Raw genomic sequence first — 24,774 nt, forward strand, 5'->3', positions numbered from 1 at the left:
ATTCATATGACAAATAAATGTGCTCAAACCATTATAAAAGTGTTTCACAAAATCATTGACCCAGCTTTAAATTCTTGAGTAAGAATATTGAAATTGAACCAAAACCACTTAAACGTAATTTTTCTCACCACACTTTATAGGAACGCATCATTGCCATACCAGTTCAATTTATGACAGCCTCAATTTTATCAGCTTCTGCTAGAGCAAGTTTCTTAGCATCTTGTAATGTTGAGAATAATGACCTGGGGTAAGTTTATTTCAGTATGCAGCACGATTTAAATGACTGTTTTGTGAATGAATTAAGATTGTGCTAATAATTTAATACTAAAAAGTAAATCTATTTTCAATAAAGGAAAAAATACATATCTGCCATTTTTTTTTTTTTTATTGAGACTAAATTTTTTTTGTCAGAATTGGAACTGCAAACGAGTCAGTTTGCATGGCTGCAGCATACAGTATGACAATCAAGTTTGAGGATGGAGCCTTGCGTAAGTTTGCTAACATATATTTTTTTATCAATTTTCAATGTAAAATCTATATTATAATACCCGTATACGTCTGTCTGTCACGCAAAATGGTAGCTTAGCTGCGCAAGTAGTGAGACGCACGCAGTACAGTATAAAAAGTACGGGCGAACCCGTGGATATTTCCACGGGCTAACAACTAGTATTATAAAATGTTCAAATTTTTATTTAAGTAAAAAAATAAGAAAATATAATATGTTGTATTTTTATAGCCTGTAAATGCAACCCAGCTGGTTCTGTTAATGCCACATGTAACAAAGTTGGTGGACAATGCTATTGTAAATCTGGTGTAGGTGGTCGAGATTGTTCTTATTGTTTACCTGGTTTTTACGACTTCTCCGACACAGGTTGCATAGGTAGGTTTTAATTATATACCTTTCATTTTAGTAAGTTAACTTTTATAGTTTATTTTGCTTTTTTATAATTCATTAAATTTGGAAAATGTTTTCACTTATCCAATTACTCTAAAAAATTTTGTGCAACTATATACCAAACAAGGTGTAATCCAGGAATTCAAAATTTTGGAGTTGTTAGGTTTATTTAATGGTTAACATTATTCATGATGGATCAAGAGGAAAAACGTGAATAATTAAATGCCTCAAGTAAGCTATTCCCAGAAAAAATTGAATATAAAAATGATGGGAAACCGAAATTGTTTACAAACGAACCTGCAAACAGACTCAACAACTGTGCACATTGTTTTTAAAACGATTGCAGTCTTTTTCAGGAGAGGCGTGCGATCGAACACGCACGCCTTGGCACACGCCTAAATTGTTTCAGGAGTGTGATTAATCGCACGCCTGAAAAATAAATATTGAGTTTTCAAAATCAACCTTTATAGTCCATTTTGTAGCGTGCGATGGAAGCCCTCGAAAGAATTTTTGGAGACTCGTCAGACAAAACGTCCGATAGATTTCCGTCATGGTCGGACACGATCTCAGAAATTATTGAATAGTCCTGGTCCTTTTAATCTACGAGCAAGCCTATTCATAGCAAACCTGACCATCCTAGCTAATTCACTGACTCCTGACTTAGTTAAAAGAACTACGTAGACATAAATCTCTTTTGCCTGGCCCCTTCGTCGTTGGTAACCAGGTCTTACACAAAAAATCCAGCCATGCGGTTCTTAAAGGGGGATTTTCACGAAGCGAATTGAACGGCGAATTCGACGGCGAATTGTATCTGAGCATGCGCAGTTTTGTTTATTTTGACTTTGCATCGAAATATTCTCTTCACTAAAAAGTAGAAACAGTTCCTACTTTTTCGCGGCTAAAGATTTTGCTGCTAGTTTTTGACCAATTAGAACGCGATTAAACAATGACTTTGGCGCCTAATTTATTTTGTCGTGAAAATGAAAAAGCGAATTCGCCATCGAATCGCCGTTCAATTCGCTTCGTGAAAATCCGCCTTAATGCGGAGGTGAACGCCGACGGAGCATGGTTGAAGCAAGTCTGCAAAACTGCACTTACAGGCGGAATAGACATTTTATCATGGATTTAATTAAATTGTGGATAATTTCTTCAGGCTCGAACTTAATGGATTTTTTTTATGCCTGTAAAAACGAAACACTTGTGCGGTGTAAATTTTTTTAAAGTTTTGAGCCACATAGATAAAGATTTTTTTTAACTTGAAAACAAAGCATATTTTTGCCTATTTGCTTGTGATGACCTGAATAGTGAACAACAAATATAAAAATGACAGTATAGTCATGCATACTATTTCGGAAATGTAGAAAAGGAAGTTAAGATTGAGAGAGTCGCTATACCAGTAGACGCTTGATCATCGTGTTTGGGGTTCACGATTTAAAACGTCCCCCACTTTAATACCGCAAAATGAATGCGCAACAAAAAATAACCTTGGAGCCCGTGTCGTATGCGTAACAATCTTTGCACGTGCGCTTTACATCGCATGCGTTAATTGATTTACACGTGCGAATCACCTACTCAAATATTCCTAAAAAGACTGGGATTGCTATGGTGGCTTCATGTGTTGTAGTTGAATTTATTTCAATCAATGCCATTGGGGACTGAATGTCTAGTAAATACATAAATTGAGTAAATAGTACATTCTTAGCATACAGGGCATGTATTGTTGTCTACTTGGATATTATTCTGTAAAATTTGCAGCTCCAATTTAGAAACTTGTAAATAAAAACTTTTCTTTTCCAGCTTGTGGCTGCCAAGGGCCTGACCCAATTTGTAATCCAAACACTGGTGCTTGCAATTGTCCCATCAACACACAGGGAAGGGTTTGTGATGCCTGTGCCTGCAATGGTAACAGTGTCAAGTGTGAACGGAATGGAAAATGCTTGGATTGCCAATCAAACACATTTGGAGATCATTGCGAATTGTGCAAACCTGGATTCTTTGGAGATGTTTTACAAGGCCAATGTAGATGTAAGTAAAATATCCTTCAGTAGTAACCACATATCTCTTTAATATTTAGGCTATATATAATTGAAAGTTTGTTCATCGTGATTTTATATCTTCCAACAAAAATCCGGTATGCAGTGGATATAAAGATATTTTACAAAGAATTCAATTTTCTATTTCTTCCCTGCTTTACCAGTTGTGGAAGTTCTATTGGCTTTGAGACAAGGTTTTTGACTTGTTTAGTTGTCCTGTTGATGGCCAAACCTGGCCACTGAAGGGCACTGGGTAAATCAACATTTATTGACAAGAGAGTGTTTTGTTTAAGCAAAACAGTAGTGTTGCTGGTGAAATTTTAAATGCGATAATAAAACAAACAAACTAACTTTCAAATATAGATGGTTTTATTTTCTGTACAACCATGATATTATAAGGATTAGCCGTTTAAAACTCAATGTCATTGACTGTACTTCAATTCATGCAGCTTATCTTGTCGTTTAAATTTCTAAATTTTACAGTATGATTAAACTTCAAAAACAAAAATGTAAATAAATAATGAAAATAAATAAAAGAAAAGAAAACTATTGTGATATATATATTGCTTGAATGTTTTATTTTTAGCCTGTGATTGCCATGTACTGGGCTCTTACAATCAATCATGTGATTTAGTCACAGGACAGTGTCCTTGTCGACCAGGCGTTGTCAACACCAAATGCGACAAATGTGCTGTATGTTTCATTATTCCCTTTCTTGATGGGTGAAGGACATACATTTGTTATTTAATTTTTATGTATGGTGTCACACGAATTAGAAAATGTAAAAAAGAGTTGAATTTTGTTAAGGTTATCATACCTTCTTTGCATCCCTCGTAGTCAGTTGTCTCATAAAGTTTATGTAGTTATTTAAAAATGACCTAATTTCCTTTTTGATAAAATACAATGCCTTCATTTAGAAAGCTCAGAGGTTTGATTTTCATACATATTGGCTGTTTTCTCTTGTTTAACACCTGTTTCATTTATTCTTAGACAAATTACTTTGGTTTAAGTATAGCCGGTTGTACCCCATGTAATTGTAACTTGAAAGGCTCAATGAATACACAATGTGCCGAGACGGGTCAATGTTCTTGTTTCATATCGGCCGAAGGTTTGAAGTGTGACAAGTGCAAGCAAGGATTTTATGGTTTACCTTCAAAGTCATGTCAAAGTATGTAATCAAAATTCTCTTTTTATTTCGTAGAATCTTGGAAAATTCAAAATGAATAAGTAAATGTTTTGTTTCTAATTTTCACAAAAAATATTACTGAACTAAAAATTTAAAAAATAAACGCAGAAATAAAGTTTACTTCTCAACTATAACACAAGCTAAAGGTGTTTAATAAAAATCAAAATCAAATAACATTTAAGTTCAATCATTTGCACAAGTCATGGATTAACAAATATGTCAATATTTTCACTTTACGTTGTAACTTCTACAGACATGAAGAATTAACTTTAACCCTGGTATCATGAGCTGTGTTTTTATTTTGCAGCATGTAATTGTAACTCCACTGGAACAGTGCTAAACACTCAGTGCATTAATGATGAATTTGGACAGTGTGATTGCAAAAGTGGGGTAATGGGAAGAGCTTGCGATGCGTGCATGAAGCAGTATGCTGAGTTTGGCATCAATGGGTGTAAACGTAAGTTTAATTATTATTGTCAGTATATGCAGGGTATTTAATGGGGAAGAAATAACATATTACCATCAATGTTGCTGATACAAACAACTAGAGTGAATTAGTAGTAGCATTTGTCTTATATTTTATTGATTTAAGTGTTGAAGAGCAGCAAATTAATTTTTCCGCAGTACTGAAAATCCCAATTATTGGGAGCAAATGGAATTCAGTGGCATCCTGTCAATCACATTTAAATATACTGTTGTTTATTCCAAAATGCAAATAGAGTTATATGTAGCGCTTGATTTTATGTATACATTGCTGCTTTAGATAATCAAATCCTTAGATTAGGTCTTTTGTAAATTCAGTCTTGAACAATGCATCCTTAAACTCCATATGACACATTGCTGCTTTAGATGATCAAATCCTTATATTAGGTCTTTTGTAAATTCAGTCTTGAACAATGCATCCTTAAATTCTATAAGTCATGCAGGAAATCCCTTATTGATATCGTCAATTTGATTCATGCCAAAAGCTGTGGTTGGTGTAGTACTACGTAAATGAAGTTCTAAATTCCTTTTTAGAATGTCCACTTTGCACAAGGAAATTACAGTCACATGCTGATGAAGTTGCAATAAAGTTAAAAAACGTAAAACAGGACTTGAATTTAACAAAGAATTTATCGAACCTTCAAGCTGAGTTGGTATCAACTCAAGGACGGTTGCAACAAGCTGAAGTTAGTTCCCTTAATTTGTTAAGCTGTTATATGTTTTCTTTGTGAAAAATTATATGTTGGTTAAGCAACTTAACTTGTATCTATCGCAAAGCTATCACGTAAGTTGCTCCTTACTGATAATGGATTTGTGCTCATAGGAAATATTAGATAGAAAATCTGAATTAGTGAAGTATAAAGGTTGATTGGCTTTTTCAATAAATAAAAATGTTTTACATATTTCACATTACTGCAAAGCTTCAGTATACATGAAATTATACATTAAATTTAGTGTATATATATCATGTAAAATAATGAATGGAAAGATTGGCTTTAGTGAACTGAACATTGTAATGGATTTGGCCATTCAATAGGAAGGCAGGAGCAAAAAAATTATCCTTGTGACCTGTATAATAAGTCAAATGAAGAACAGGTCTGCAACACACAGAATGACAAAGCATTTTTTGCTTCTGAATATCTGTTGTTCTAATTTTATTATTTTTAGATGAACTGTCACTGCATAAGCCAATTAATTTCATATATATATTTATACCAGTTTCTTTTTGTTTTAGCGTTAATTTTCATTTTAAGTAACCTATTTAACCAACGATTATGGATAACACATCCGCCATCTTTTTAGTTAAATGCAGCATTGTTTCAATTTCGTGTGGCACAAGGACGAAAAGATTATAAGCGCTTGCAAGACAATTATTTGATTCCATGGAATGCACGTTTGACAAGTTTAATAAACCAGGTTAGTATACTACACTGAAATTTGAAATTGCCAAGAGTAGCTTTTTATTTTTGCATACTTTTGATTGATGTTCAATATATTTACCGATCAATCTTATCTACTATTTAAATGTTAGTCTTCTCCACTGTAGTTCAATAATTTATTTGTAAAGTAGACAGAAAAAAACTGGGAATTAATTCCTTAACTGTCCAAAAGATGTCAGAAGTTTTTTCAAATTTCATAGTTCAATCAGCTGAACTCTCATATTGTTCTTTATGTGCCTTAACTTACATGGGGAGTACAAAAAATATATTTTAACGGTTTCTTATAATTAAATTACATACATGAACCCTTTTACATGCACAGATTTGTATTATCTGAGAGTGTTTTGTTTCATGTATCAGATAAACATTGTTACCATGCAAGCTAGTCAATTGACTGGTGTCGCGAATGCTGGTGGTGCAAAGATGTTATTGATATATGACGCAGCTCTAAAAGCTTCGCAAACTAGTCAAGGTGCAGATATTTCTTGTTTATTCTTACTGCGTTTAACGTTTAATTAAATAAAGCATTCTGTACATGAAATATTTTCTCCACAGTATAGCATAGCTTAGCATTATATTGTTCACTGCAAATGTATTAACCGCATTTCCTTGAAAGAACAGTCGATGTGTTTTCTGTTGTTTTGGAAATTTCTGTTAAAAGTTTTTAGCTAGGGTAGAAAATATTTTTTTTATTTGTCACTTTTTCTAAGTTTCTTTTTTGTTGTTTTCCTTCAAAAGTTTTGTTAAATAAATCCTGCATTGAAAAATATATATTTGCTTGTTATAAGGAATAAAAAGTCGTTTATCAAGTCTTCCATATTTTTTTTTTAAAATCTTTTCTTGTTCGTAAGATATTTAGCTTTGAAGATTCTCTCTAAATATAAATTAATGCTTAGAATATCTTGCAAACTTCAAAAATATCAAAACTTTTAAGCAATGTGGACTAATGCTCTCAATGATATCTTGACAATGCAAAAATTTAAAATCCCAGAGTGATTTTATCCATATTATAAGTAGAAAAATGTAATGCCAGCATTTTTTTAAAAACTTAATTATGACATCATAAGTTTTCAAAGTTAAATATTTAAATCTTCAATAACTTGAAAATGAAAAAAGGGACTTTATAAACAACTTCTTATCTTTTAAAACATAAAATAAATATCATTTTCAATCCAGAAATTCTCTTATTAAGCAACACAATTGGAACCCATATAACTACTGGAAGTTTTAGTCTTTTCATTTCAAAAACTTTTCATTCCAACATGTTAACATTCTTCTTTTAGAATCAAACACATTTGCATCAACAACGTTTTCACAACTTGTGAATTTAAACTCATTAGCATCAAAAGTTGTCAGTATGGCATATTCATATGTTCAAAATTCTCCAACATTTGATTTTGATACTTACGAGAGACAGATCGATTTAGATTTAGCGCTGTCCAATCGAGTTCTTGGTAACATAACTAATATTGGAAAGCAGGTAATTTTTGGTTAAAAGGTTCCTGAGAGTTGGAAACAGATAGAAGTATATATTTGATGTTTTTATTGTTCATGAATATTTCAGGTCACGTATCAACAAACGTTATCTGTCGCATATTCAAAAGCGATGGATCAAAGTGAAGAATATTTTAAAAACAAAGAACAACAATGGGCATCATCGCGTGCAGCATTCTTGCAAAATGTTCAAACTGTGTATGCGACAGGAAAAGAAGTGGAGAGCTTATTGAATCAAACAAAGGTATGTGTATTTCTCTGCTTGTATAAGTTTGTTTTTACTTTTCTTCGTGTTCCAGTGTGTGTAGTTTGGACCTTGGCATAAACCATGCCATGTAAAGTAGTATATACATGTGATGTGTCCTGACAGTCCTATGCATTACGGTATATGAAGAATGTCAAAAGTCTTTTAAGAAGCCATATTATCTTGATGTAAAAAACGAAAGAACATCTAGCCGGGTTTTTTACTTGACATACTTTGTCAGATTTCCATGCGTTTTCCAGCAATCTAGAGGTGCTAATTTTCAAAACATTTCTCACGTGCAAAACTAATTTGTCCTCGAGAAGACACTATATTGAAGTCCCCCTAAAAGGAAATTGCTTCTTAAGACACTGGACCTAGACTGTTCTGTTAGGAATTTTATTTTTTGCATATGAATAATTTCTTGATGTATGTTAACCAAATATTTCATTGTGAAATGAACTGTAATACATATTGGCAATTTTCTTTTAGAGTTATATTGATTCGCAAAGACAGTTTATAATGGCAACTGAAGATGAACAGAACATCATTCGAACATTATTGGCACAAACTGATACGTTTTACAAACAGACACAGGGAGTTTATGAGGTATGTATTTTCAAAGTATCAGTTATATTTGGTTCGAACCTCGTTGTCAAAATCGTCTAGATGAAATTGTTTGGATATAAAATGTTGATTTTATATCCAACCTCAGTTTTGTCCTTCTAAGGAGCTGACTTATATTCAACAGCTCATTGTATCTTTTTAGTTTTTGTATTGATAAGTTTGTTTGACTTGCATTTTTATAGAGTGACAAAACCTTATATTGAGACCTTCTTAAAATATTCTAAATAATCTCTAATTTGGACACAAAATATTGACTACTCCTAAAAAGTTTTCAAATGTCTATTCTGGTATTCCTTTTTTTAAAGCAGTTTTTTTTATTGCTACATGTTAAAAAAAAGATCAACCAATGTGTATTTTAAGTGTTAGGTTAGGTTTGTTTTCTCCTAAAAAAATTTTGAAATCTCCTTCAATATAAATTCTGTCGGAGACTAAATTTATATTTGTTTACATTAAAAGCTATCTTTATACTACCCTGTGCCATGTTATCAATTTAATGAAGCAGGTAAAAATAGGCAAATTAAGTTATAGAAACATTGTTTTCCTTGTCTAGTGCCTGCGTCTTGTAATTATTTGATAACCTCTTTTTTATAATATCTTGTTTTTTATCTTTAGCAAATTCGTATGCACACCCAGACTATTACTGGTGGTATCGAAGTCATGTTTTTACCATATGTTCCGCAAAATAGCATTGTACGAGTGAATGTTTTACGGGGCTACCATCTTGTTCCTCGTGATTATCCATCATTAAAATCGGACCCATATTTTAAACTTTCAATATTTCCGAGATGGTTTAATCAAGGGCCTTTGGAATCAGCACCTAAAACAGGTTTGAATGTTTTTCCAGCTTGTTATATATATTTTTTGTGCAAAATTTTATTTTCGATTTATTTTTTTTGTTAACCCCTGTGTTGTTACAGTTGATTCTTAGTATTGGTCAATGTAGCATTAAAGAAGTTTTAACACTGCGAAGAAGGGTCGATGGAAATACCATAATGTCCTAGTATTTCCTGCCTGGTTGTCTTCCTGCAAAAAATTCTTTGCATTTATTGGTCCAAAATGTCAGGGAAAATTTCAAGGAGAATTATTGTTGAATGTGTCATAGAAATCTTTTTTTACAATTGCTGTTTTACATTCTGTTTTAATTTCTCTGCATTTTTCCAAATGTTTGCAAAACTTTTATATAATAATACGATACGTTTTAGCTACATTGGATCCAACTTGGGACTGGCCAATTGGCGGAACGTACACATTTTTTATCACGCCAGAACAAATTCAAGTTACCAAGCTTATTATTTCCCTTTACGATTACGATGCAGATAATTCTGATGATTTCATGGGTGAGGTTGTCATCAATCTGGCTGACATCATGCCAATTAAAGACATGCAAAACACGTACACGCTGACTGCACAAGTGAAAGAACTTTCATTTTATTGTCTGCCATTTTGTTTATACCTTTTCAAGCTTTAAACATTTTGGGCTAAGAAAGTAAACAAACCGAAAACCGAAACTCTTTAGGAACCGTATTTAGCGAGCAACTAAATATGTCCCTTCTTCTGCGTAGTTATCGTTGTCATTTTAATGTGATGTTGTTACCATTATCCTAAAGAATTATGATGTAGATACCTCTAGTAGCAAGTGTCTTCTGAAAGTAGGTACAGTTCGTGAAAACTGTTCTAGTTGGCTCTTTCCAATGGTAAATGTGTTTTTAGTTTAGGGTAATTCACAAAAGATCATGTTGGCTGTAAATTTAACTTGTCCTTTCCTTCCCAAAAGATTAAAGAATTGCAAATAAATATGAATATATATTATTATATCTCTTTAATAATAGCCGTATTCCGTCTGTCTGTCTCTGCGCGGACCCCCCGCTGAGTTAGAAGAACGTGCTACGGAAGCACGAATATCAAATGCGATATATTTTATCCACTTTGTTGCGACGGGTAAATATAAAGGATGGGCGAACCCATGGATTTTTCCACGGGCTAACGACTAGTTTTTTATGATGTAACACTCTGTTTATTATTTCTTTAATATTAATTTAATTTACTTTTTTGATTTACTTTTTTAGCATTACACTGAGAGATGGTCTTCAAGTTATCCTGGTGCTGGCGAAAATGGTTTGCTCGACCTTCAAAACATGTTGCGTCAACAAATAAATGTTGTGGAATCTTTACTGACTGAAGTCAATACAGTACATGCTACTGCTAAGTCGCACGCTAACAGCTTGCAAACACAGGCTCAACTGCTGACCAGGTTAGAGTTTGTTGGTTTTAAAATTTACCTTTCTGTGTTTACTAATGAGCATGTTTCTGTCTAAAATGGATGAATAAGTCGCTAGCATTGGTTGGTTGACGAAGAAATCAATGACAATAGCAGGTAGTTGGAAGAAGGAATACTTTTGATCGCCCTTATAGGATAGGTCCATCCGTATCTAATACTATTGTAAAGGGAATACTATTAGAAGGATTCTAGATTTTATACCAACGTCAGATCACTGCAGCATTTAAAAGACACCAAACCCTTAGGAATTAATTAGTGATAGAAAAATTGAAAGTTGCTCTGAAAATGAATTCCGAAATAACCAATTGTAATTTTCCACAGGCTATTCCTTAAAAAGGTAATAATTTAAGTTTTTGTTTTAGTGAGTTTGACAAGGCAAAACAATATGCTGCCAAAGCTGTGAACGCAGTCAACACATATAATGAAATATACAGACTGATCAATTCCTCGCTCGAGGCTGCTGTGGCGGCTAATACATCCGTACAATCCATTACAAAGATTGTAAGTGGTTATACTCTGATACTTGTCTAATGAAAGAGTGTAGTTAGTCTTGGAACGCAATATTGATAGTTAAATGACATTGTTTCAGCTCAATGGTATATCTGTCACCTCGTTTACTTCTCAAGCAAATGCTGAACTACTTACAGCTCAACAGTTTTTAGCACAAACGAAACAACGAAATGTAACTTATGGATGTAAGCTCTTGTTTATTCGTTCGGTTGTTCGTTCTTTATTTTTTTATTTATTTATTTATTTATTGCTTTATTGTCTTTGATATTGTTGTGTTGTTGTTATTTTCTGCTCTCTTTTTTTGGTTTGTTTACTGATCTATAATAATGTTAATGGGTATCATTTAGCTTTGAACCTTCTCCTGCAATCTGAAACTCTTGGCAGTGCTGGCGTGCAGTCACCTCCAAGATCAATAATTCAAATCAATGGCATTGATTACCATCCACATCTCAATGGCCACAGTGTATTGTTGGTCAATTACAGAACGGGTGCTGTCGAGCAAGTTCAAAACTTTCGCACTGATATCAATCCCACTGCTGCTGTGATGTATGATAGATTCCTGCAACAAATACAAAGTAATAGATTGTTTTAATCTTACACAATTTTATGAACTTTTGCATCAAATTTGTTTTAAAGATTCGTTTTTACATCCCTAACGACTCTTAAGGCCATAACCACTGAATTATGAAGTCACACTGCACTGCACAGGCCACAAAAAGGAGGGGGCTACTTTTTGTCAGTCTTAATTATAGTGAAATCCGCTCAACCAACCAACGTTTTCACCTAAAAATCCCCTAAAAAATATTATCAGCAGTACTTCCGGGAGACCTATCATTTACAACCCCCACGAGCAGGACTTAACCAGAAAAGCCTCAGTTCCTGAGCACAATGCTGCTCGACTAAGCCACTGCTGCCTAACAGGATAAAGAAAGGTTTCAGTAATTCAAACGAACAGGATATGCGCAACATTGTAAGCATTAAAAAGATGACGGAAAAGTCTTGAGAGGGGGTGGGGTGTCCCCGTTTTCACGATAATCCAAAATCTAGGATAAGTTTAAATAGTATCATAGCTTTCGATGATCATTTTTTTATGTTTTAGCTGGAAAGGTAGTTATTATTGTCAAACAGGGATCTGGCAGCATAGCTACACAGTACCGCAACAATATCATGAGCCGTCTGTTAGAACTGGGAGGGCAAGCACCTTTCTTTAGTGGACATCGAGGCTCATATATACTTTTGGGTTATCGAAGACAAACTGGTGATATTGTTCCTTGGATTGCACAAGTGGCGAAACTAGAAGGTGCAGGAGCATCGGAACTGCGACGCACAGTCCAGCTAAAGTGTATGTAGATTCGAATTGTGGGGTTGGCTTGATTTTCTGTGCCTGTATACTAAATTCAATTATACCTATTTTCTTATAAGATAAACCTTCGTGAGTCAATTCAGAAATTCAAGTAAATTTTAACTTCATCACTCCCCTTCCACGGTCTCAATGTTGTAAATTCAAAACATTTGCCAAGGAAGTGCAAGTCCAGGCTCCCTCTCCCATCTGTTTTCCCAGCATCCTTGATAAGGGCCCTCCCTTATCAAGAATGCTGGGAAAACAAGAAGAATGCGGAGGTAATCCGTGAATTTATTAGTCCTCGATTGTAGAGCCTTTAACATAAAAATAAAAATAGCGTACTATACTAAATTAAGACCGCCTTTACATGGACCCAAAATGAAGTTCCAAACAAAGGTGTCCGCTACATAGAGGTTTTGTTATGGGAGTGTGACTGTCACTTCATCTGTTCCTGAAAAAAGGGTCCGTTTTGGTTGTATAGAAGTGCCCATCATAAGAAGATTTCGTTTGTATAAGCTATATAAAAATTCTCTTGTCACTTGTTCTTTTGCTGGCTTTTTACTTGAAACGATCAAGTGTTTGCTTGCTAAGTTAGATTATTGTATCAATCAAAACAAGGTTTAGTTTTCATCATATTTGTCGTATGATCTTCATGTCGTTTTGTACTAAGGTGTTGTGTTTTTCTAATTCTTGTTTTTGCACTTATTTATATTCGACCACTTCAAGCTGGCTGTTGTTTAAACATTGATTCGTGCCTCGTGGTGCCTATAAAAAAATGGCTATCGAATTAAATTTAGTTGGTCTTCAACACACGCTTAATTTGGATAAGTTTTCTATTCCTTAGCTTGATTTAGGTGTGTTTTTTATTCCTAGCGACGCTGCAACAACTTCTATATACAGCCAACACAACCTTCCATGCTGCTCTCCCTCAGTGGAACGAAATCAATCGTCTGTTCCCTGTTTTAAAAGTCAGCGTTGCTACTCTTCTGCAGGAATCGTCAACGGGTAAGTTATTTACCGAACCAGTTATTTTTCCGTGGATACGTCTTCAGGCCTGTTAAAAATTTTGTTATGACGTCTGTTTCCATGGTGATTCATCGGTTAGCAGGTAGTCAGGAAAAAAACAGATAATTTTCTTTTACTTCACATATCCTTACCAACATTTCTAAAGTCATTTTTTAACCTCTTTATGTTCCACCGTTTTAGCCTTTTTCAGGTTCGAAAATATATTATATATTTTTGACGTCATCTTGGACTTCATGACGTAACCCAATTTTTTATTTAAATTTTTCTCCAATGTGCTAACAAATATTTGTGCCAATCTTTATAATACGATGTCTCCTTCGTCCTTTTCGAAGACGAGAAGGGCTTTTCAGAGCTGACAAAAAGCCCGGCCTGTATAGGATTAAGTCCTGTTTGTATTTCCGTATTGTACATTAGAAACCGAGTCTTTTCAGTGTTAGAATCCCGTTTTGTTGTTGTTTTATCCGTTTTTAGATTTAAATCCCTCTATAAAAGCTTGTTGAATAAATTTTCGTTTTTGAGTATCATTTTTTAGCTCATCTGCTTAGACATTATAGGGAAAGTAACGCGACAAAAGTTGTCGAAACCAGTTGTGCGATAACAACGCAATCGAAAAAGTTGCTCGTTTTCGCATGCGCTTTTCCGCTGTAACAGTTGCAATTTTGATAGCATAACCTAGACAAACATTACATTTCGAGCCCGGCGGTAGAGTGTGCAAGTAAACATTAAACCTTCTAGCACGTTCAGTCCCGAGTCTAACGTTTCACATCTCCTTCATGTAGCTTCAGTCGTCCAAGCAGCTTTGGAAGCCGCAAATGTCGTCATCTCGCAAGCTGTTTCGTCAGCGTCGCAAGTGTTACGAGAAACGCAAAATCTTCTCAACAACGTGAATGATTTGACTTCGAAATACAACTACCTCGTGTCATCTTCAGCCAACATTACCAGCACACTGAACGCGGGACAGACAGTTGGTAAGTTTGAAATAGTCAGCCAATCATGTTGCGCGATTTTTATGTAAGCCAAGCAAATCTGTGTTTTGTAAGGATTAGTACCGAAGATTTTCTTAGCTAATTAGCTAATTTGAAGGTAATGAAAAAAAAATAGGAAATGACTAACTTACATTAAGATCTCGTTTTTAACTAAAAGAGAAATGGCCAAACAGAACATTAATTTTTCCTAATTGAAAATAAATCCATAATTAATTTTGACCTCACATGTTTTGAGTAAGTAAGTCTTTTTAAGCTATTTTTTTAATAATGAATGATTTATACATTTTCTTTTTCTCTCTCGCGCATCCTGAAGTTCGTGCATTTTTGTGCTCTTGGTGAATTTTAGTATAGGTGTATCCACATTACCCTTTTTTAACACAACATCTTCCTTTTTCGTTCCTCCAACTAGTCACACAAGCCGAAACAAAGGTACAGAGCCAGCAAAGCAACCTGCTCCAAGCCGTCAACATGCAAGCCTCCTTCGCCATCATTAACCAAAACATAGAGAACAAACAGTCAGAAATGAATTCGAAGCTATCACAACTGCAATCAATCGCTTCTCAGATGCCGTTCACCATCGAATACAAACAGCGTGCGCAGTCCACCTTCTCACTACGTGGGGTCACTACCCTTACACGTATGATGTTCACAGTCGTGCAGTTTGATGTGCTAGTGAAAAGTTTGAACGGTATTCTGTGGTATTTGTTCTCAAATACAAATCTAATGGTGAGTACGAATGAGTAATTTTTATTTTATTTATTGCATCCCATAAAAGGGAACCTCTCAATATAAAAGCTTATGTTTTCGTATCAGAAGGTTTTATAAGGGTTTCTGAAGCATGGGAAATAAATGTGGGTTCGTATAGTAAAAACGTTATATTGAAGATTCGTTATGTGGAGAGTATACTGTATATTTATTAAATTTAAGTAATGAGTTTCCAGGCTTATCTTGGCCAAGACGTTTGAGGCAGAGACAGTTTTTGTTAATTTACGAATGTGAAAAAAAGCGACATATATTTTACCAGCGCGTAAACCAGGTGAAGATCGTTGAAAATTATTTAGTGGCACTCTCCAGCACGTCCGCGCAACGAAATAATGTCAGGAATCACGAAAGCATAGAAATTAACGGTAAACGGTCATGCTGACGTCAACAACAATTAGCACAACATAAACGTTCCGACTTAAACTGATGGCTAAGTCCACTCTAAACATAAACAAGTAAACTTTAGCAAGTTCAAGATGCGTGAATTTAATATAGAAATAGCCAACGCAATTACTTTGTGGCGACAAAATTCAAAATTAGCTGTCTTCTCTCAATGTATTTGACCAAGATTGTAGCTCGAATTTACTATAACAGCTTTTGCAATGTTTTCTATGTGTAACATGGCCTATAAGCGATTATGCTGTGTTTACATTTAGACTGGCACTATGGGTTTGTACATGAAAAACGGTTACATGTATTTTGTTTACAATCTTGGATATGGTGACGTTATCGGTAAAAACTCAATGCAGCTTGCCATTGGTCGATGGTATACTGTCCACGTGACCAGATCGGGAATCGAGGCGTTTTTTATTCTTCGTGACAGCACAGGTGTGTGGTTTTTTGTTTTATTTTACTTTAGTTTCGCGTTATTCTGGTTATCTTGCTGAAAAACTTATGTTGTAAATATGTTGCATTCAGGTTTTTCCTCAATGGTCATGATGAAATCAGCCTATGTTGGTGATGTCCGTTACATGAGCTTCGATGTGAACAGCCGATGGTATTTAAATGGTTTTCCTAGCGGCTTTATGGTAGGGAAACATGTTTGTTTGTTTTTTTTCATTTTGTCTTTGTCCTTTTCATGTGTTTATTTGATATTTCTCTTCTAGATACTTTTATATTATTCCTCTGTTTTTTAATTGATTTTGTTGTTATGAATTTCACATTCGTACTTTGTGGTTATATATATGATACTGGTACACAGATAACCCAAAGGGTCGTATGATTTTTGTAATGTATTCATTAAAGTTAAAACAACTGAATGAACTTCAATCTCAAGTAATGACTGGTGAAGCTAGGCACTTGTGTTGAATGGTAAAGGCGTATATATGATGAGGATGTATATAACGCTATATAAGTCTTTACATGCGTAATGTATAAAACATATATAAACATATATAAAATTAGGCATGTGTCTACAATTTAAATTGATTTTTTTCCTTCTGAACCTATAGACTCAACTTACAAGCACTTACGGCAGTTTTTACGGTGTTTACGACAACTTTTACTTAAATGGAGTATCGTACAATTTATGGAACAGTTTCGACTTCAGTGGGCAAACAATTTACGCGAATTATCGATTCAGGCTGCCTCCAGCAAGCAACGGCTCCGCTGTGACTTTCTTTGGGAACGGCTATATACGACAGAGAGTTGGCACATTCTTAGTCAGTAATAGTTTCTCGTCAGTGCAGTTAGAATTTCGTACGCTGAAAGATAATATCGTCATTTTTGGTGTGACCGGCCAAACTGGAAGCTTTATTTACGGCTTGTATATTTTCGGCGGAAAACTCATGTTCCAGTTTGCCACAAGTTTGGGGAGCAACATCGCCATTATCACTAATAAGTGAGTTTTTTTGTTTTTGTTCCGAGTTATGCAATCTAGGCCTGAGTTGTGCCAGCTAATATCGAATAGTAAAAAGAGATGTTTATCTTAGCATATGTCGACATCCATATTGCACCATCTTGGGCAATATTTTTTATTTTAATAAATAAAAAAATTAGTTAGCATTGGATGAAAAACCAGAATTAACATGCTAGATACAACTGTGTTAAAAAAGTCGTACCGGGTATCTAGCTAGACGGCTATTTACATCTTAACCCACAAACCTTTTTTGTTTAGTAATTTTTACAACAACGGGGACTGGTATCGAGTCATGATCTCTCGGAGTGGTGTAAACGCGACACTAAGTGTGCGATCTTTAAACCCAGCACATTTGCAGCTTTCTGAGTTAAAGACAAACTACATCGGCGTGACTAACCTACCCACAGGAATCGCAATCATCTTCGGCTCGACTTCAACCAACAGGTTAGTAATTTTTCGTGCATTGTGTAGATGGAAGTACCTATAAATGTTTATTTTAACATTCCAACTAAGACGTGCATCTTTGTTATGGTTTTCTTATTTGTATATCTATAGTCCCGTTCCTCCACCCGTCAGCGGTAAATTTGCTGGCGATATGCGATATGCGTCTTTCAGTGATGTCACAACCGGGAAGTTAATCCATCGCAGTTTCTTATCGTCGCAGTACCTAATCGAGGAAAAAGATACAAGTTATTATGGGATGATAAATGGGCAGGTACAAGTTGTTTGTTTGTTTGCTTGTTTCTTTGCCTGCCTCTCTGTCTGGTTGTATATTTAATTTTTATAGCGCACTTTCTGGGTAATACACCAGGTCACCTGTCATTGGTAAAGGATTCAGTTGGCCAAGCCTTCTATCGGCTTGATGTATATTTAACCAGAGATTGTAAGAAACACAAAATGAAAACTTTTTTTAAGCTCCTGGTTGTAAAACTCGGACGATTTAACTTTCTTAGCTTCTGGTACTTAGTGTAATCAGGATTTTTTAAAGCAGTGCAGCCGTTTTGCTACTACGTACAGGGTATTCCTGCAACAAAATAAACAGCATGTGTATGTGAAAATATATTAACAAAATAAAAAAACAAGATTTTAAAAGGAAAGAGCGTAGCTGCACGACACAGAACAGACATATAACGAGTTTACAATACATTCGACAACCACTCTCATTTATCACTTTGAGCACTGAAGCAGCAGAATGATCGTTAGCTTTGTGCCTTGGTCAAATTACTGGGTAGGAATCGAACCTACGACCTTGACACTGTTTAATGTCACGCTCTACCAACTGAGCTACCAGTGAGGACCAAGACAGTTAGTCGACAGATCAAACCGCTTTTTAAGTACTCATTGAGACAAAAGAGAAGTGGTCATCTGAACATTACAAACAAATGTACAACCACCACCGCTTCCCTTTCAAATATACAAAATATACAACGTGTGTGAAATGTTTTTAAAATCGGGAGGTGTCCAAAAAGACAGCTTCTTTCTGTAATGTCTGCGATGTTGCACAGATTGTGTCCAGCATAGCAGCAAGCTTTTGTTTTTCTGCTAAAAGTTTTTTCTTTCCAACAAAACGCCAGCGTTGTGCAAGCCTTCGCTCAATTTTTTCAATATCAACTCTGATTTTTTTTTCTACTGTATCCAGTTTAGTAACTGATTTTTTGATTGATTTACCGACAGTTGTCTAAAGAGGAAGTGTATTAACAAAAAATCTAGAATGAAAATAAACTTCAAGGGAAGATCGTTGAAACTTTTTCAAGCTTCCTCGTAAGCGTTTGATTTTTACGGCGCCATTTGTATCTTCGCTAATTTAAAAAAAGGTTACGAATAGCAGATATTTTACAAACTTACTTTTATGTCAATCACACCGGCTTTGATACAAGAAATCTCCTTCTCTTTCTCCCGCAGCTCGACTTCCTTTCCACTAAGAACCAATTTGAGCAACTCAACTTCTGCAATTTTCACTGCAACAGCCTCTTTCTCTTCCAGTAACTCCAGCTTTGTTGTTTTGTGTTTTTCAATCAGCTTTCTCATGGACTTCACAAGAACGGTTTTCTTCTTATCAATGATGATGGTAGCTTTGCGGAAACTGTGAAACTTTTGCCTCTTGTTGGTTTTTATCAAAGTAAAATCCTCGCAATAGGACACCTCATCTGAAAAGGAAACTTTTCTGGCTTTGTTGTTGTTGACAGCTTCATCTGTATCGAGCATTTGTTGTCCCTCCAACTGATCACTCTGTGTTTTTTTCTTATTCAAGAAAGATTTTATGTTCTCGTGTTCACCCTTTTCCGTAGCTTCGCTTTTACCACCATCTTGATCTTCTTCCGAAGGCTTTCCTTTTACTTCCTCTTCTCCTCTAGGTACTTCCCATGGCTGTTCAGCTTTAACCATACGTTTATCTACAATTTAATATATTTTGTAATGAATTAAAGGTTCATTTTTTTTGTTCTATAAGGAACTGAAAGTCCCTACTTATTTATGTAGATAGGTTTTATCGTAAGAACTATTACCTCCGCTCAGATCTTTCGCCGCTTCAATATCGGCAATCATCTTCGACATGTTGTCATACTTCATCGTCATATGACGAGATCGTCGTTTTTTCCGTCTCATTAGTTGCTCATCATCAGCAGTATCTACCGGTAGTTGTATCCTTTCAATATATTCGACATATTCTGGCGAGCAATCCATTTTAACTTTTTTTTATTTATATTTTTTGTAAAACGAACCACTTGCTGAGAATATTGACGTAGAATAAAGTTTGTAACCAACTTTTACTAAACATAAATCAATTTGACGTCATATTTGGTTACGCAACATGATTGGCCCGGAATTTTATTAATTTCGTACCCAGTGCACCAGTGTTGTCGAAACGACGTTTTGACGGCTGTAAATCTGTAACGTTCTGTATTGTTATACATATCGATATTTTATCGTTTCGTTACTTCTCTTGTTACTTTTTTAGTTCTGAATGTCTCAACTAAACACGCGTAAAAAGTGTGAAAACACGACAAGTATAGTGAATAATACTTAGATTTTACCTGTTTCTTTTTTTAGATCGTCGAAGGGGTCCGTTTCTATGGTTACATGTGGTGGTTAAAAACTGGTTCGTACGCGATGATTCAGACATTCCGATCGGTTGTTGTTTCGTCTATATACATCAGTTTCAAGACATCTCAACTCAGTGGATTGATTATGTATAAGACGGGAAGCGTAAGAATTTATCTACTTTGTTTTACCGCGTTAATTTTTTTTTATCTTCGAGCGTGTGGATCGTGATTCCCAAATTTGTATGGAAGCTTTTAAGTGTTTTTGCTTTGTTAATGTCATAAATCGCACAGCAGATCGTTTCCAGCTCTAAACAGTAATGGTCACACGTGAAATAGTGATGCATACATGTAAGGGGGGTTAAAAATCATGTGCCTGATACGCAAGAGATTTATTTTAAAACTCTAGGGTACAAAATAAGGAAGGTAACTGAAAATTGCAGTCTTCTGGGCCTGCTATAATGTGGAGATGATAATTATCCCGCTTCTGGGAAATAATTTCTCTTAGAGTTATTATTCTTACCTGATTTAGGCATCGCAGCATCATTTCTATATGGGCTTGATAGCTGGAAACTTGGTTGTTATGCTTCAACGCAGCAACAGCATAATGGCGCCGTATGTTTCCTCCAATCTTACGTTGAGTGACGGACAATGGCATAATATGAGCCTTGCTTACACAGGAGGAGGGTAAGTACTCTCCAACGTTGTTTATACACTGCAAAGATGGACAGATAGCAAGCTAACTACCGAACTATTTCGTGATTTTATAAGAGGTACCCTAGAGTACTAAGTACCGCTGGGAAAGGGTGAGTGGTTAAACGGGAGGGATTAATGTAATAAAAATTAACATTGGCTGCAGAGTGGACAAAATGGATACTGCTAGTATACTGGTTGTTTTATTTTGTTAAACGGTAAATAGCAATGCAACACTACTCTCTTGCTTCTCTTCTGCAGACTACTTGCACTGTGAATTTGATAACAGATAAAAAATAAATTTCTAACGAAAAATACTTTGCTCATCTCGATAAATAGATAAAATGGGAGTTTCCAAATTGACAATCAAGGGAGGAGTGCGCCAAACTACCAATTAAGGGGAGGGGTGTTCCAAATAAACAATTAAAAATACCAAGTAATTGGTCATCTATAGTACCTGTTTTCAACTAACACAATTTGAAGATGGTGTACATCAATTGTAGAGTAAATTTAAAGCCATTAAAGAACGGTACCAGTCTTAAATAGCCGGCGATGAAGGAGAGAATTTAACTATACTTATACCAGACCGCATTGCACCAAAATTAAAACAGAATCTTCCAAACATCTTTGAACACACTTTGACAGCTTTTTTGTTTTCTTACTTTGATATTAAGAAGCAAATGTTTTTTTTAGTTTCCAGTTGCAGATCGACGCAAAAATCGTTTACACTGGATGGTTTGGCAACGTTGCACTGACTACAATCGGTACTGGTGACGTGTACATAGGCGGGTTATCAAGTGGCGTGCAAATAGGAATGGCTGTGCCCACTACAAGACATCTGCACATAGATTTTGAAAGCTTCCTGATTAACAGAATGTAAGACATTTTGTTTTCAGCTTACTGAGAAAAAATGCTACTTCGTTCCCAGGTCTTCTTGTCATTATTTGATGAGTCGGTAATGTTGGAAGAAAACCTGGAAAAGAGTTAGAAAGTGCTGAAAAGAGACTGCGTTGTGAAACGCGTAGGTCAAAGAGTAACCGACTAAAATTTAAATGGCGCGAAATTTACAACAATGAATAAGATGCTAATTTGAATAAAACTGAAAGGAGCGTTTGCGGCTTAAACAATGTGATTTAAAAAAAACCCAACAAATTTCCAATTTCTCTTTTCCATAGGCAACAGAATTTCTTTAGTGGAAGCTATGTTGGTGTGTCATACGCTGGAATAACGCCTGGGAGTAATCAAGCTCGACCTCCGCCAGCCTGTGCTGCTTCGTTCCCAGACCTGATATTCGCTCCAGATCCTTTACAAGTTCGTTTCGGAAAAGTACCATGGGCGAGCATTCAAAGTTACATCGGCTATCGATTATCAGCAAGTACAACGCAGAAGTATTTTCAGACAAGGTAGCCTTAAAATATTATCTTAAGTTTGTTGATATTTTTAGCAATCAAGTTGGCCTTTTAAACGAATTTAATTTAACAAGGTTTTTGGTGGTTTTATAATTGACTCAAAGCCACAACTTTTGAAATTTGAAACCGGTTATTATCCTGTGTACTGAAGTTGGATCTATAAACAAATTTAATTTATTGCGTTATATTTTTGCAGTTTTGTTGTAACGATGAGCTTCCGTGCCGTTTCTGGTGACGGTGTCATATTTTACATCGCCAACAGCGACACAAACCCGACGCAGTATGTGTCACTAGAACTTATCAATGGGCGTTTGCGTTATGAATTTCATAATGGCCAAGGCAAGGTAACCATAGAGACCGGAAATACGACGAATTACGCGGGAGAAGGAAAATGGTATAAGGTTAGAGAATAAAGCTTTATAATCAAACTCCCCTCGTTTAGCTCTCCTCCGTCCCCTTCAGAAGTTCTAAATGCTTTGTACTTCCCACTCCTGGAATTTTCAATCAGTTTGAGGTTATTCATTAACCTCGTCCACAGGGTCTTGTGGCCCCTGAGCCGTTATTACGCCGTTATCAACTTCATCACAAGGCAAAATGCCCTGGGAACGAGGCTGGTGATTTATGGCTACCTTTATCTTCAAATAAAGAACTCGATATCATTTTAGATATATCTGCTCCGTATTTATCAATTCGGTGCCATCCTAATTCCTGAAACGATGGAGTACAAAAATTCGCGTCACGATCAAGCTGCACAACCGCTTTATTTGACCCGACCCCTGTACATTGGAGGCTTACCTAACAACATTGTTGCTAACCACTTCATGAAACGAAAGTATGGCTTCAACGGTTGTCTGCGCAAATTCGAAATATCGTCGGGATTCGAAACGTACGCAATAGATTTTACACGACCTGATCTCGGTGGAACGCAAACGGGAACAACTTCGTGTTATTCTAACACGGAGACGGGTGTTTATTTTAACGGAAAAGATTCGTGGGTGAATTACGGTGAGCACTTCGTTAATTTTCTTTTTTAATATTCGCTTTTTGGTCTTTTTTTCCATGCTTAACGAGGACTTGTAATTAGGTTGTAGACCCTCTCTTTAATGCTGCTAATAAGTAAGTCTAGGTTATGGGGTTTCCATCATTAATCCTGTACTCATGCTGAGACCAATGCCAAAGAGGTCGCTTAGTGATTGCAGCTGTTTTTTCAATATCAGGGATTCAACACACAAATTCCAACATTTAGTGCTTCCATTGGATAACTACTTCAGTTCCATGCAGACTGAATTGTGCTTGTTATTGTATCCGACTTTTTAATTTCAGCCAACAATTTTATCCTGCACCCAGATTTTACTCTCGAGCTTCGATTCAGGACGTATAAACGTTCAGGAACACTCCTGTATTTATTCTCCAACCAAACACCAAATGGAGTGGGTGTCGGTAAGATCTTTAAACAATTTCGTTTATGCTACGTCCACGATGGTTTAATGTTGTCTTTAAAGGATTGAGATTCGTTTTTCGTAGGGAGTGGATTTGGGTCATATATGTTGTTGGAGTTAGAAGATGGAAAGGTATGTATGGTCGGTCTTACTAAGTATAGATATTAGATGTTTGCCTAACCTAACAGCTTGAAAAAAGCACGCATGCTCAACCAAAATCACCATTAATTTTTGGTCGCAAATAACTAATTACATGAAATAGGTGTGATTCATCACACCCATTTTATGTAATGTGTGGACATCCGCAACTTAGAAGAGGAGGGGGTTAGCTGCTGTGAGCAGACATTCTTTACCTTTTTGGTATTCCTTGTTGATTTTGTTAGCTTTCAAGTTGTTGTTATCTATGTACGTGAGTAGCATTTTGAATAAAAAATTTGTACTCAGAAACTATACTAATACTAAATATGACAATTTGTGTCCGCACAGACACGGGGAGGAGGGGTTGGTTAAAAAAAATCAGGCGGGTACGGGCAAAAGAAGAATGATGGGTATTTGAAGTACAGCCTAATACTTTTTCGGATAACTGTTCACATTATTTGATCAAAGAAACTGTCCCCAGCAACTCTGTCATTTTTTATTTAGATCAACTTTCACTACAAGCCTTCCATGCTTCAACCAGGTCAAACATTTGTGTGGAAAGACTCAAAAGGAGACAAATCTTACTATCTGTGTGATCAAAGATGGCACACCTTAAAAATCAGTAAAACCGCGCGAAGTTTGAGGATCAAAGTTGATTCTCTTTTAAACATGGGAGGCGGAGTTGTGGATGAAACCAATAGTGGACAAATTAATGGTTTTATGTACATTGGTGGTGTCAAAGGTAGCGTAGATTATTTTTTTCCCTTACGAGAACTATAATCATGCTCAATATATTGGGACAAATTCAGCTTAAAAACCCCTCACCCCTTTCGTAATGTTGGAGAGCCAGAGGACCCTGTATCCGTGTCTCATCACTGAGGTAAGGGGGGGGGACGT

The 24,774-nt window shown here is 35.6% G+C and overlaps 1 protein-coding gene across 2 annotated transcripts in view; it reads left to right on the forward strand.

Annotated features, from left to right (window-relative positions):
• The window catches only part of LOC130644231 (laminin subunit alpha-1-like), a 41,675-nt gene that overhangs the window by 16,517 nt on the left and 384 nt on the right, over positions 1-24,774 (forward strand). For both annotated transcript variants that reach the window (XM_057449756.1, XM_057449765.1), the window contains 37 exons: positions 141-247; positions 412-488; positions 737-880; positions 2,693-2,920; positions 3,515-3,621; positions 3,919-4,096; positions 4,422-4,571; positions 5,132-5,283; positions 5,900-6,013; positions 6,397-6,508; positions 7,320-7,516; positions 7,601-7,774; positions 8,264-8,380; positions 9,011-9,224; positions 9,601-9,809; positions 10,465-10,649; positions 11,039-11,177; positions 11,266-11,371; positions 11,534-11,761; positions 12,286-12,528; positions 13,402-13,533; positions 14,334-14,522; positions 14,950-15,266; positions 15,959-16,130; positions 16,221-16,330; positions 16,754-17,142; positions 17,419-17,604; positions 17,716-17,875; positions 20,209-20,364; positions 20,731-20,885; positions 21,585-21,767; positions 22,067-22,294; positions 22,497-22,701; positions 22,966-23,305; positions 23,624-23,740; positions 23,825-23,871; positions 24,382-24,619. In XM_057449756.1, coding sequence (XP_057305739.1) covers positions 141-247; positions 412-488; positions 737-880; positions 2,693-2,920; positions 3,515-3,621; positions 3,919-4,096; positions 4,422-4,571; positions 5,132-5,283; positions 5,900-6,013; positions 6,397-6,508; positions 7,320-7,516; positions 7,601-7,774; positions 8,264-8,380; positions 9,011-9,224; positions 9,601-9,809; positions 10,465-10,649; positions 11,039-11,177; positions 11,266-11,371; positions 11,534-11,761; positions 12,286-12,528; positions 13,402-13,533; positions 14,334-14,522; positions 14,950-15,266; positions 15,959-16,130; positions 16,221-16,330; positions 16,754-17,142; positions 17,419-17,604; positions 17,716-17,875; positions 20,209-20,364; positions 20,731-20,885; positions 21,585-21,767; positions 22,067-22,294; positions 22,497-22,701; positions 22,966-23,305; positions 23,624-23,740; positions 23,825-23,871; positions 24,382-24,619 — 6,505 coding nt within the window. The remainder of the gene's footprint in view (positions 1-140; positions 248-411; positions 489-736; positions 881-2,692; positions 2,921-3,514; positions 3,622-3,918; positions 4,097-4,421; positions 4,572-5,131; positions 5,284-5,899; positions 6,014-6,396; positions 6,509-7,319; positions 7,517-7,600; positions 7,775-8,263; positions 8,381-9,010; positions 9,225-9,600; positions 9,810-10,464; positions 10,650-11,038; positions 11,178-11,265; positions 11,372-11,533; positions 11,762-12,285; positions 12,529-13,401; positions 13,534-14,333; positions 14,523-14,949; positions 15,267-15,958; positions 16,131-16,220; positions 16,331-16,753; positions 17,143-17,418; positions 17,605-17,715; positions 17,876-20,208; positions 20,365-20,730; positions 20,886-21,584; positions 21,768-22,066; positions 22,295-22,496; positions 22,702-22,965; positions 23,306-23,623; positions 23,741-23,824; positions 23,872-24,381; positions 24,620-24,774) is intronic.

This window comes from Hydractinia symbiolongicarpus, chromosome 1 (genome assembly GCF_029227915.1).
Source record: "Hydractinia symbiolongicarpus strain clone_291-10 chromosome 1, HSymV2.1, whole genome shotgun sequence".
Lineage (NCBI taxonomy): Eukaryota > Metazoa > Cnidaria > Hydrozoa > Anthoathecata > Hydractiniidae > Hydractinia > Hydractinia symbiolongicarpus.